The 12,632-nt window shown below is 41.4% G+C and overlaps 1 protein-coding gene across 2 annotated transcripts in view; it reads right to left on the reverse strand.

The window, feature by feature from the left end:
* Positions 1-12,632, reverse strand: part of abtb2b (ankyrin repeat and BTB (POZ) domain containing 2b) — a 203,775-nt gene that overhangs the window by 44,255 nt on the left and 146,888 nt on the right. For both annotated transcript variants that reach the window (XM_059975950.1, XM_059975951.1), the window contains exon 4: positions 3,989-4,196. In XM_059975950.1, the coding sequence (XP_059831933.1) occupies positions 3,989-4,196 (208 nt within the window). The remainder of the gene's footprint in view (positions 1-3,988; positions 4,197-12,632) is intronic.

Consider the following 12,632-nt stretch of genomic DNA (forward strand, 5'->3'; position numbering starts at 1 on the left):
TCTTATTCCTGTCTTTTTGCTAGCATGCATGGAATGACTCCTGTAAGTTGAATCAATAGGAAAAGTAGAAATGAAAGGCATGTAGGATTGTGGGTTTTATTTGTAACAAGCTTAATTTTTTTAGCTGAACAGACAAATACTGGTCAGATGTAATCCAAGCGTAGAAGAGGTTTTACTAACTGGAGCAGGTAGTTAGGAAGTCTTGCATGTTACTGTAGGAATAAAATCATGCAATGTAACAGCAGTTTATATTTGAGGCCATGTGCAGAAAGATTCTTCATGCTTTATTTATTATCCAGAAGCCGTTCCTTCAACTCAACTGAACTGGTGTTGAAATATTTTAACACATTCATCATATGTTCCATATAACCATCTATTCCTTTCTCTGTATATTTCTAGTAAATTACATAAACATGTAGAATACATTATCTTTCACGAGCACGAACTGTCCCAGTGGACATTTTTGTCAAAGAGTGTTCTGTAGGCAAATATGTCAGCCAAACTATGCACACAGCAAAGATAGAAAAGGATGGCCAGTTTCAATCTGCCTCATAGCAGTTTTCCTTGAAATGATTGATGATAGTCAGGAAAACTAATACTGAAGGAAAGCAGGTTAATGTCTTTCTGCAATAGCTCAGTGACAATTGGAACACAAATATATGAAACCAGTTGTTAAAAGTGACATAGTAATATGTCAAAAAGAATAAATGATGATTAATATCTGTTTGGGTGGATATTGTGGGACTGCAGAAAAGAGAACGGGAAATCACCTCATTCCTTGCTACAGAATACATCAGAATGCGGGTAGCACGATTGTGTAGGGGTTAGCGTAATGCTTCGCAGCTCAGTGATCAGAAGATCAGGGTTCAATTCCCGCCACTGTTTCCTTCAGGTGCTCTGATTTCCTCCCACATTCCAAAGATGGTTTGGTTAGTGTTGGGAAGCTGTGGGCATGCTATATTGGTACTGGGAGCAGAATTCCTAATTTTTTAAAAAAAACGGTTCACTTTTTTAACGTTTGTATAATTCCCAAATTGAAGTTTTGCTGTGGGGATTTGCAATTTATTTCTGACTTTATCACCCAGTACCACTAACTTATTACCATAGCTGGCACATTTCTGAATACTGCATTCGTGAGTATCCAATCAAAGCCACGCAGAAAACACATTGTACAAGCCTAAAATTAACTCCTCTCAATTTCTAACATCCTTAAAAAATTATCAGTCCTTCCACAGAGTTTTGCCTGTGGAAAACTCTAGACAACCCTCTCCACACTTCCACTATTCATAGGAGATTTAGGTCTAAATTTTCTGTAATCCTTCCTTTTCAGAGCTTGTATTTCTGTCTTGAGAGTTTATGACAATCTTGAACATATCAATTTGATTTATTCGCCTCTTGAGAAGAACTTGAGTGTTATATTTCCAGAATCTTCTTCACAGTAAACAATCTCAAACTCCATAATAATGCTTCACAAACAAGGTCAAATAGATAAATAGGTTCCTGACTAATCGCTTGATGATCAATTAATCAATATCATCAATCAATGTGTGCTCAATATGCTGAACAACATAAACTTCTCCTGGTCTCATCCTGGCAAACTGAAGCCAAGCAAAACTTTTAATTCAACTTTTGGGACATGAGGAATTCTGGAAAGGTCAGCTTTTAATACCCATCTTCTATCTGGATTGCTGAGCTTTTTCAAATCTGTAAATATGCTTTACAGCACACAGGATCAGATAAGTTGACCAAATATTTTTTGATAGCAGAAGCTGTTGCTTCAGGAAAATCACTGAATAGCGTCGAGGGGGTGATCAGTCCTGGAGTCTCCACATCACTATGAAGAAAGCTTTTCAAAACCACCCTCACCCCTTCTCACTCTCATAACAGTGAAACTTATGAGTCTCTGACTTCGAAAGGCATGAATTTACCACTGATACTGGGAATACACAATACTGGGCAGAGGTCACTGTACTCCATATTTTTCCCTTGCCTATGTCCATTACAAAATACCTGTTAACTACTTTGCTCATCTCATATACAAGACTCAGAACTATCCTAGGGTCCAACCCATTGATGCAATTACAAAGATGGCATGACAGCGGCTATATTTCATTGGGAGTTTGAGGAGAACTGGTCTGTCACCAAAGGCAGATTTCTCCTGATGTATCAGGGAGAGCATTCTGACTGGCTGCATCTCCATCTAGTACTGAGTGGCCATTGCAAGGGATCGGAAATAGCTGCAAAGGGTTGCAAACTCAGCAAGCTCCATCATGGGCACGAGCCTCACCAGGACTGACAACATCTCCTTAATGATGTGTCTGACATCAATTGTGGGAAAGTTATTGGAAGGTATTGCGAGGAACCAGATATATAAGTACTTGGATTGACATGGACTGGTTAAGGATAGTCAGCATAGCTTTGTGCATGGTAGGCCATGTCTAACCAATCTTATAGAGTTTTTCGAGGAGGTCCCAGGAAAGTTGATGAAGGCAAGGCAGTGGATGTTGTCGACGTGGACTTTAGTAAAGCATTTTACAAGATCCCGCATGGGAGGTTGTTCAAGAAGCTTCAGTTGCTCAGCATTCAGGATGAGATAGTAAATTGGATTAGACATTGGCTTTGTGGGAGAAGCCAGAGAGTGGTGGTAGATGGTTGCCTCTCTGACTGGAGGCCTATGACTAGTGGTGAGCCTCAGGGATCACTGCTGAGTCCTTCATTGTTTGTCTTCTATATCAATGATCTGGATGATAATATGGTTAACTGGATCAGCAAAGTTGCAGATGACACCAAGATTGGGGCATAGTGGACAGTGAGGAAGGCTATCATGGCCTACAAAGAGATCTGCATCAGCTGGAAAAATAGGCAGAAAAATGGCAGATGGAATTTAATGGAGACACGTGCGAGGATTTGCACTTTGGTAGGACCAACAAGGGTAGGTCTGACACAGTGAATGGTAGAGTACTGAGGAGTGGGGTAGAACAAAGTGACTTGGGAAAATAGGTCCAAGAGAAAATCTGCAGATGCTGGAAATCCAAGCAACATACACAAAATGTTGGAGGAACTCAGCAGTCCAGGCAGCATCTATGGAAAAAAGTACAGTCGACATTTCAGGCCAAGACCAGCAGGACCCTACTCCTGGCCATAATTTGTTGAAAATGGTGTCACAGGTAGATAGGGTCATAAAGAAAGCTTTTGGCACACTGACCTTTGTAAATCAATGTATTGAGAGCAGGAGATGGAATGTTGAAGTTGTATAAGACATTGGTGAGGCTTACTTTGGAGTATTGTGCGCACGTTTGGCCACCTACCTACAGGAAGGACGTAAACAAGGTTGAATAAGCGCAGTGGAAATTTACAAGGATGTTGTCGGGTCTGGAGGACCTGAGTTATAGGGAAAGATTGAATAGGTTAGGACTATATTCTTTAGAAGACTCAGAGACTTGGTAGAGGTATACAAAATTATGAGGGGTATAATGCATGCAGGCTTTTTCCATTGAGGTTGGGTAGGATTACAAACAGAGGTCATGGGTTAAGGATGAAAGGTGAGAAGTTTAAGGGGTAAGTGAAGGGAAATGTCTTCACTCAGAGAGTCATAAGAGTGTGGAATGATTTCTGAACGGACAATGAACCAATGTACACTACCTCACTAATTTTTTTGCTCTCTTTTTGCACTATTTAGTTCATATATCTATATCTTATTGTAACTTATAGTTTTTATTATTATGTATTGCCACAAAACAACAAATATCATGACATATGCCCATGATATTAAACCTGATTCTACACTTTACACGTGGATTATTCATGAACACAATGAATTATTTACATTGTAATATGATTCAGTGTGGTACTAATGGTCACCATTTTTAATTAAACTAAAATCATATGTGGGGACAAAATGTAATCACGGCTGAGGGAAGCTTTTACAGGTGCATTTAATCAAATGCACGAACAGGTTGAAATGGAAAGTAGATTACCAAGATGTTACCTTTCATTATTTAAGGAAACTCTAGGTGGGTCCAGGTTAGGATTCTCCATCGATTCCATCTGCGGACACCTCAGGAAATAGTAGAGCGTGTGTAGGGCGTCAGGAGACCAGGAGACAGGCTGCTGCCTACCATGGCGACAGGGACTCATCCCCGGAGATAGGGTGTTTGAGCACTGCAGGTGGTGCATGGCTCGGGACACGAGGTCACCTGGAGAGGAAACACAACCAGAACAAAAGGGTCAGATGCCAACATGTGAGAACACAATCAGAACAAAGGAGAAGGGTTGACATCAGGAGCGTACTGCTCACTGTGACATTACACTACTTATTTTCAATCCTGTAAGTGTAAGCAATAGGCTTTCTTCTTGTTCAACTGAAATGATAAACCTTTGTTTGGTTCCACTTTTCCTCTTCTGATTGTAACCCTAGAACTTCTGACAGCGGTTTCTCATCTTGACCTGGAACATCAGCGTGTCTCTCCTTCACGGACTCTGTCTATACGTCTTGCTACCTCAGTAAAGCAGCCAGTATAATCAAAGACCCCACTCACCCCATTGTCTCTTCTCCTTTGATTTCAACACATTTAAGAGAAATTTGGATAGACATATGGATGGGAGGGTTATGCAGGGCTATGGTCTGGGTGCAGGTCAACGGGACCAGGCAGGTTAATTGTTCAGCATGAACTAGGTGGGCTGAATGGACTGTTAGTGTGCTGTTGTGTTCTATGACTCGTTTCTCTCATCAGGCAGAATATCCAAAAGCCTGAAAGGCAGGTACCATCAGAATCAAGGACAGCTTTACCTCACTACAAGGCTATTGAACAGCCACCTAGGACAGTAAGATAGACTCCTGACCTCACATTCTACCTCTTGCACCTCCCTGTTCTGTTAGTTTTACCTTCTACTATCTCAAAGCACTGTTGTAATGAATTGATCTGTATGAACAGATTGCATGACAAATGTTTCGCTATACTTCGGCACATGTGGCACTAATAAACCCAATCCTATTCCAATTTCAAACTTTCTACGCTCACTGCCAGTGGCTAAATCTCCAGCCTCAGGAATTCCTCCGCAACAGGATACAATGGTTCAGTTCCTGGACTGCACCTGGATTTCCAGAGCATCAGTCCACCTACCTCCCATCCCACCAAAGTGGCCAGGTAATTCCAACTCAAGCAATTAAGAATAAATCAATTTTGAAAAGAACCTGATGTCACTCATGGTAAGCACAAAACAGATAGGTTGTTATAACAACCTTCAGTTCAGTAATGTCCTTCAGAGGAGGTAATTTGCTTTCAAGCTTAATGTGATTCATTTACAACTTCAGAGCCAGCAATGCAGTTGAGTCTTTTTATGTGTAATTTTTTTAATTGAAGTTCATCATCAAATGAACATTTCCATGAGATGTATTTCAGACATTGTACATATATATCATATAATCATATATATCACAAATCTCCACAAAGTATTTATCTGAGGTATACACTTATAGAAAAGAGTGGAAAGAAAAAAACAAGCAAAAGGAAAAAACTATGTACAAGTAGGGAGTGATCTTTTTTTACAACATATTCATTGATTTGTGAGAATAAAATCAGGCCTATGAGGCATTATGTAGTTAAACCATTTTTCCCAGTATGTATCAAATTGTTCCAGCTTATGATTAACAGATGCTGTTATCTTCTCCATTTTGTAAATGTCCATTGTAATGTCCATCCATGCGTTTAAAGTTGGGCTCTCCTGTGATAACCATTTCCTAGTAAGAGTCTTTTTAACCAGCCACCAACAGTATATTCATTAAATATTTATCTCCTTTCAACCATTCATGAGGTATATATCCAATATACAAAGTATATGGTCTTACTCTCTAAGGGTATTTCACATTTAAAGATGTCTTAACGACCCACTCAATTCAAAGGCAATTGGGGACATTGTAGTCAGATTCACATCCCATGACTGAGTGAAATTTTTTTATATTTAAAATCATGGTTTAAACAGAATAGCTTGTCATGCATGAAAATGGAGCTGTGAATCCATGTCCTCCTGCATGGTTCTCCAGTAATCACATTACGGTAACACCCTACATTACCACCTGAAACAATTCCCATGTCAACATAGCTCAGGAATTTGCTTCTTTCAAGGAATCCTTTAAACTACAGCAGCACACAGGAATTCCATTCAGACGGGAGCTGGTGAGTTTTGGAAAACCTGTGTCAAGGCGCTTCTGTTTAATACTCAAGAAGTAGGATTTTCATTGAGCAAGTTCTTCCAAATCTTAGATGTTCAAACGCTTGTGCTTTTGGCCAAGAACCACTGCAGGCAACACATTTTCCAGTCTCACTGATTTTGAACTCAGAGCCATAAGAAGCTGGCTGGAACCTACACACACAACAGACATTTGGAAGTAATAGATTCCCCGGTGTTTTTGTTTGGCGTGGTGAAGCACAGTGATGATTATTTTAGTAAATAGTTCAGTGAAGAAAAGTGGACAAGTCAAACTCAATAGGCTACTTTGCTGCGGAGAAACGTTACAGACACTTGCTTGTGTTAGAAGAGAAAGGAGGAATGGAAAAGTCTTTCGGTAATGCAAGTCTAAAGCAAAGAGGAGACCTCAAAATCCACAGCCAAGCTGGTGGTTTTCCTGAAATTACAAGAAATGGATTGAATGGTGAGAATGCAGAGTAGTCAGTCATAATTTAGTCTGCTGTCAGTACAGCAGTTTAACTGATAGCCTTTACGTGCATTATTACTGCATTCAAAATGCAGCTCTCTCCCATGTTAACAATGTCGTAACATTTCTCTGTAATCACCATACACACAATGTTTCAAACACTTCCAATTCACTTTAAAGTGAGAGGAACCATCTGAAAATTGCAGCTATTTGAACATTCAGCTAGCACAGTTCAGTTCTTGTACCAATCAGCCTGTCTGCTGCTTGGCTGAAGGGTTGCCAATAATCATGCTCTTTGTGGAAAGAAACTAGAAACTTTCCCTTCTGGTTTAGCACTCTGCATTTGAACAAACAGCCTGGATATGGGCTGTCCTTGTGAAAGCTCCGAAGGATGTAATTAGATTCCAAGCAACAGGAATCAAAGGTTCCATTTCACTGGAAAGGTTAGGTTATGCAAACTCTGAAAGGAACATTTTTTTCTGGTTATTAGTAAGTCTAGGTCAAGATTGTAGCCACATAACAAGGGACATCAGAAATATTGAGAACAACGGGAGAGAAAACAGCACAGGAGGAAAAGTAAAGATAAAGGAAGCAAATTAGGAATTGGGACATTTATCACTGTAATAGCGTCCACAATTCTTCCAAGTGTGTGCATATAGTTATCTTTCCCCCTAATTTTTTTTTAATATTTAACACTAATCTAGTTTTCTGCCCTATATCATTCAGTGATTTAAAAGACTGCCATAGACACAAGGCTGTATTCCCAAAGTAGGATTGAGCTGGAGTTGACTGCAAACTGATGTTAAGAATGTACCCCCAGAATATTGGGTCCACTCTGGAAATGCAGTTTTGGTGAATATATCCCCTGGGCTATTTATCTCTACACTCGGCCTGTTATTTTCACTGTCTTTGAACCTAAAAAGTGATGGAGCTACTGAAGCCTCACATCTTTTTATTGTGTCTCCTTCATCATAACAATTGCCATTTGCAAGTATGGAATTTGTTATGTCAGAAGGTTGAGCAGAGGGGACAGTGATGAAGCTGGCAGAGGGCAAGAAATCAAAAGCAGGGCTAAAGAAATGGCTTGAAGGCAGGGAGCAGCACCCTGAGATAAATGTTTTTATCGGAGGGTCATTGTTGTCATGTAGATTAGCCCGGTACACAATGTCTCTGAAACAGCAGTGAGATGAAGGAGCCGATAACCTGTTCCTGTGGTGACAGTGACAGGATGTATTCTGACATTGGCTGAATTTGCAGCACATCTTTTAAGAAGAATCATGGGATTTTTATTTTATGTCCACGTGAACTACCAGATGGAGCCTTGCCTTGCCTCACACGAAAGATGGAGCCCCTAAACGTCCAGCGATAACTCAGCACTTAATGAAGTGTATGAAGATTTGAAATTCTTAGATGAGATAATAAATCAAAAAAGGACCGGCAAAATGACACAAAGGGAGAATTTAACGACTGGTCTCTCACTAACAACCCTCCAACTCCCAATGGTGCTTCTGATGAGGAATTAAAAGGGAGAGAGTCTGCTGTTCCAGGTTCTTGTTCTCCTTCATCTTAACCTACTTTATTCTGACACAGGAAGAATAATTTACTCCTATACCTAAAATGGCACCTGAGTGAAAGCACAGTAGAGGTACTGCGGTGAAATTTTCCCTGCACTTCATTTTAGAGGGCAACAGGGCCACTTACAGTGTGGTTGGAGAGACCAAGCTAAGTTTTATGGAATCATTTTTTTTTCAGTGGGAAACTCACAGGCAGGAAGAATAGAAGTACTTCTTTCAGACCAGTAAAGAATCCTGGGGTCTCCCAGGCCTCGGCCATAACTCTTTGCTCGGTCTTAGAGCCTGTTTCTACTCCAAGTTAAAATGTAAAACATTTGCATTGTGATGTATGGTGCTCCAGAGCACTGACACAATGTTGAGCATCACTGGAACAATAAGCAATGCTTGTAATTTACTTCACTTCTGAGTTACCAGCGTTGAATAAACCAGGACTCATCTCAAATACATTTGCACATCTGGGTCAGAGGCCTGGAAGGCATCAATGGCACCTAGCCTTGCAAATAAGTAATAGGGCACCAAAACCCAGGAGAATTACAGTAAATAGGTATTTGGACAATGGATCCCTTAGTTACCTGTCTCAACTGCTGACACCTTTGGATCTTATTGGCTCAAATGTCAAATTATCAAATAGCAATGATTTGTATTCACTGAGCACAGAGCAAGGAGCTTAAAAACGATTTTAAAAAACATTAATTTCCAGCTGTTTCTCTTCAAATGTCAACTTGTCCTCTGTCCGTGCTCTGGGACCAGGAAATTATGGAAGCAACTTGATCTGAGTCGATTCTGGAATACGCTGAAAACATTCAACAGGTCAGGTGGTACCTGTGAAGCGGAACCCAGAACTAATGTTTCAGGCTGCTGGTCTTTCATCAGAACACAGAAGAGTTGCAAATTGTGTTAGAAAAAAAAATCTGGTAAAAGGTCTTTGCCCTGAAACAGTAACTCTCTTTCTCTCACCACTAACCCTACCCCGCCTGCTGCAAATTAACAGCATATTCGTTTATTAGTTCAGATTTTCAGCATCAACAGTATTTTGCTCTTTCCTGCCTCGCTGTGGCTCTTTGTGATAGGAAGGACTTTGCCTTAAAGATTTTAAGAAAATTAGTTTCATTTCTCACACGCGTGTTGAAACATACAGTTACACGTGCAGTTTTTGTGTCAGAGAACCAGCACAGACTGAAGATTGTGCTGGACAGTCTGATGGTTTAACATAGAATGCCTACAACTCACTAACTCTAATGTCTCTTGGGAATGTGGGAGGAAACACATGCGGCCACGGGGAAAACCTCCTTCACCGATGACGGGTATCGAACTTCTAATTCTGATTGTTGGTGCTTACAACCCAGGCATCCTTAGAGACAGCAGCTCTAAAGGCATTTCCACACTGGTATTAACACCTTATTATTGTGCAATAAGTTACACTTTACCTTGTATAATAATGACACATTCAACACTGAGACCTAATGGTCTCAAGAAGTTTAAGAATAATTACTGTAAATAAAAAGATTAGACAGACAATAGAAATTCTTGAGGGTGTCTCGCTCTCTGACTGAAGACTGGAGGGGGAAGAGGGCTTTCCTGGAGTGCAACCAGTACTGGGACTATTGCACAATGGTGGCTCATATGGACAGGGAGGATGCAAATGTCTTGCGTCCTACAATTCTGTGGGATTCAAAGTCACAGAATTGTAGATGCCAGCATTAAGGATAGTACAGACCAGTTACACAACATTCTGGAGCGACAGGCTGATCCATTTCAGCACTGACCGGTACATTTCCCTAAAGGTTGCCCAGCAGGATTCCTTAAAGGGTAATTTGCAGGTTGAGTCTGCGGTGAGGAAAGCAAATGCGATGTTGGCATTCATTTCAAGAGGACTAGAATACAAGAGCAAGGATGTAAACTTCATAAAGCACTGGTGAGTATTGTGAGCAGTTCTGGGTCCCTCATCTTGGAAAGGTTGATTTCTTGCATGCAAATGTTAAACAGCTCTACCCCCACTTGAAGATCAGATCACAACCTGGTTCACCTCATGCCCTTGTATAAGCCTTAAGTACAGCATTAGCTAGCTACCAATAAGATAGTAAAGGGTTAGTCTCCAGAGGCCATCAAGGCCTTGAAGGGCTGCTTTGAGGTTACTGCCTGGAACGTGCTTTGTGGACCACATGGGGAGAACACTATCAGACTTACTGATTGCATCACTGGCTACATCAACTTCTGTGTGGACTCTGTAATACCATCAAGGACTGTTCGCTGCTTCCCGAACAACAAGCCATGGTCACCAGTGATCTAAAGGCTCTTCTCAGTCTTGAAAACCTTGGGCAGAGTAGCCAATAGGAGGTGTGGAGAGGCATGAAGAACATCATTGGCTTCAATTAGCTTAGCTGTAGAGTCTCGGAACACAGCCGTGAATGGGCTAATGAGTTAAACCAATTCTTCAATAGGTTTGACAATTGCCCTTTCTGTTCGCACCTCCATGAGTATACCAGTGCAGGTGTGGAGGCAACCAATGCTCCCCCAGCATCAATGCCTCCCCTCCTCCCCCCTCCAATTCAACACGTGGAAGAACAACACGGGCCACCACAGTTTACATCCCTTCCTTGCCCTGCACTTACCATCTACACCTCCACATTCCACTATCGTCCCAATCTTCACCTGCCCCAGTCATAATGGACTCACCTTCACGACTGGGCAGGTGAGAAGGGCTCAGTAAGACAAAAGAGATGGTGATGGACTTTAGGAAGACCAAGCCTGCACTGCTCTGTTACTATTGATGGTGAGGATGTGGACGTAGTGAGGTCCTACAAGTACCTGGGGGTGCACCTGGATAACAGACTTGAGTGGAGCACCTACACTGAGGTTGTGTACAAGGGTGGTCAGAGTCGCCTCTACTTCCTGAGGAGACTGGGATCCTTTGGAGTGTGCAGGCCTCTCCTTCACATGTTCTACTAGTCTGTTGTTGCCAGTACAATCTTCTACACGGTGGTGCTCTGGGGCAATGGCATCAACACTGGTGATGCCAACAGGCTCTATAAACTGATTAAAATGCTGGCTCTGATATAGGAGTCAAACTGGACACTCTGGAGGTTTTGGTAGAACAAAGGACCCTCTGAAAATCCTGGCAATTCTGGACAATATTTCTCACCCTCTGAATGTCATCTTGGCTAAACAGAGGAGCATTTTTATTAATAGACTAGGACAACTGTGCTGCTTCAAAGAGTGCTATACGAGGTCATTCCTACCATTGGCCATTAGGGTCTATAATGAGTCAACTTATACCCGGGAAAGTGATGACACCCTCCTGTTAGACTGTTTGTGGTAATTTATTTTTAATTCTTTCTACTTCTCTTCTAATATTTGTATATCTGCACACTTGTAATGCTACTGTGACACTGAAATTTCCTTTGGGATCAATAAAGTATCTATCTATCTGAAACTGGAGAGTGTTCAAAGGAGATTCACAAAAATGATTCCAGGATTAAATGGTTTATCATATGAAGAGCGTTTGATGGCTCTGGACCTGTATTCACTAGCATTTAGAAGAATGAGAGCTGACCTAATTGAAACCTATTGAATGGTAAAAGGGCTTGATAGAGTGGATGTGGAGAGAATGTTTCCAATGGTGGGAGAGGACCAGAGGACACGGACTCAGAATAGAGGGGTGTCATTTTAGAACAGAAATGAGGAGAAATTTCTTTAGCCAGAAAGTGGTGAATCTGTGGAATTCTTTGCTGGAGGCAACCACGGAGGCCAAGTCTTCATGTATATTTAAGGCAGAGGTTGATAGATTCTCGATTGGCCAGAACATGAAGGGATACGGACAGAAGGCAGGAGATTGGGACTGAGAGGAAAATTGGATCAGCCATGATGAAATGGCGGAGCAGACTGAATGGGCCAAAAGACCTAATTCTGCTCCTATATCTGATGGTCTAATGTCTAAAGCAACAACGTCCTGTAGGCATATTTTAAGCAGGTATGAAAGAAGTTAAAAAGTATGACCTCAAAAGTAACAGTCTTCAGCTATGACCTTATACCAGCCCTAATGATTACGAAGCAGAAGGGTAATGCCATTGAACATGTGGTGACAGAGGTAAAACAAGAGGGAGGACATTAAATTCCTAGTGGTTTGGGACCCTTTTTGGGGAGGGACTGACCTGTATCCTCATCATCCTTGCTGGTACTTTTAATCAAGAGCTGTTGGGTAGGTTTAAGAGGGTTTGAAAGAGGGAGCAGTTGGGCCTAGATTAAGAAAGGTGGTAGGAGAAAAAGAGCAAAGGTTAGGAAATAGAAAACAAGGAAACCAGGCCGTGCATAGAGATGTATGCCAAAATGCAAGGAATTCCGAGCACCGGACAGAGAGGAAGGAGCCACTGACAGATGCCTGGAAATGTAATATTTTAGCTATT

Source organism: Hypanus sabinus, chromosome 7 (assembly GCF_030144855.1).
Source record: "Hypanus sabinus isolate sHypSab1 chromosome 7, sHypSab1.hap1, whole genome shotgun sequence".
In the NCBI taxonomy this organism is placed as follows: Eukaryota; Metazoa; Chordata; class Chondrichthyes; order Myliobatiformes; family Dasyatidae; genus Hypanus; species Hypanus sabinus.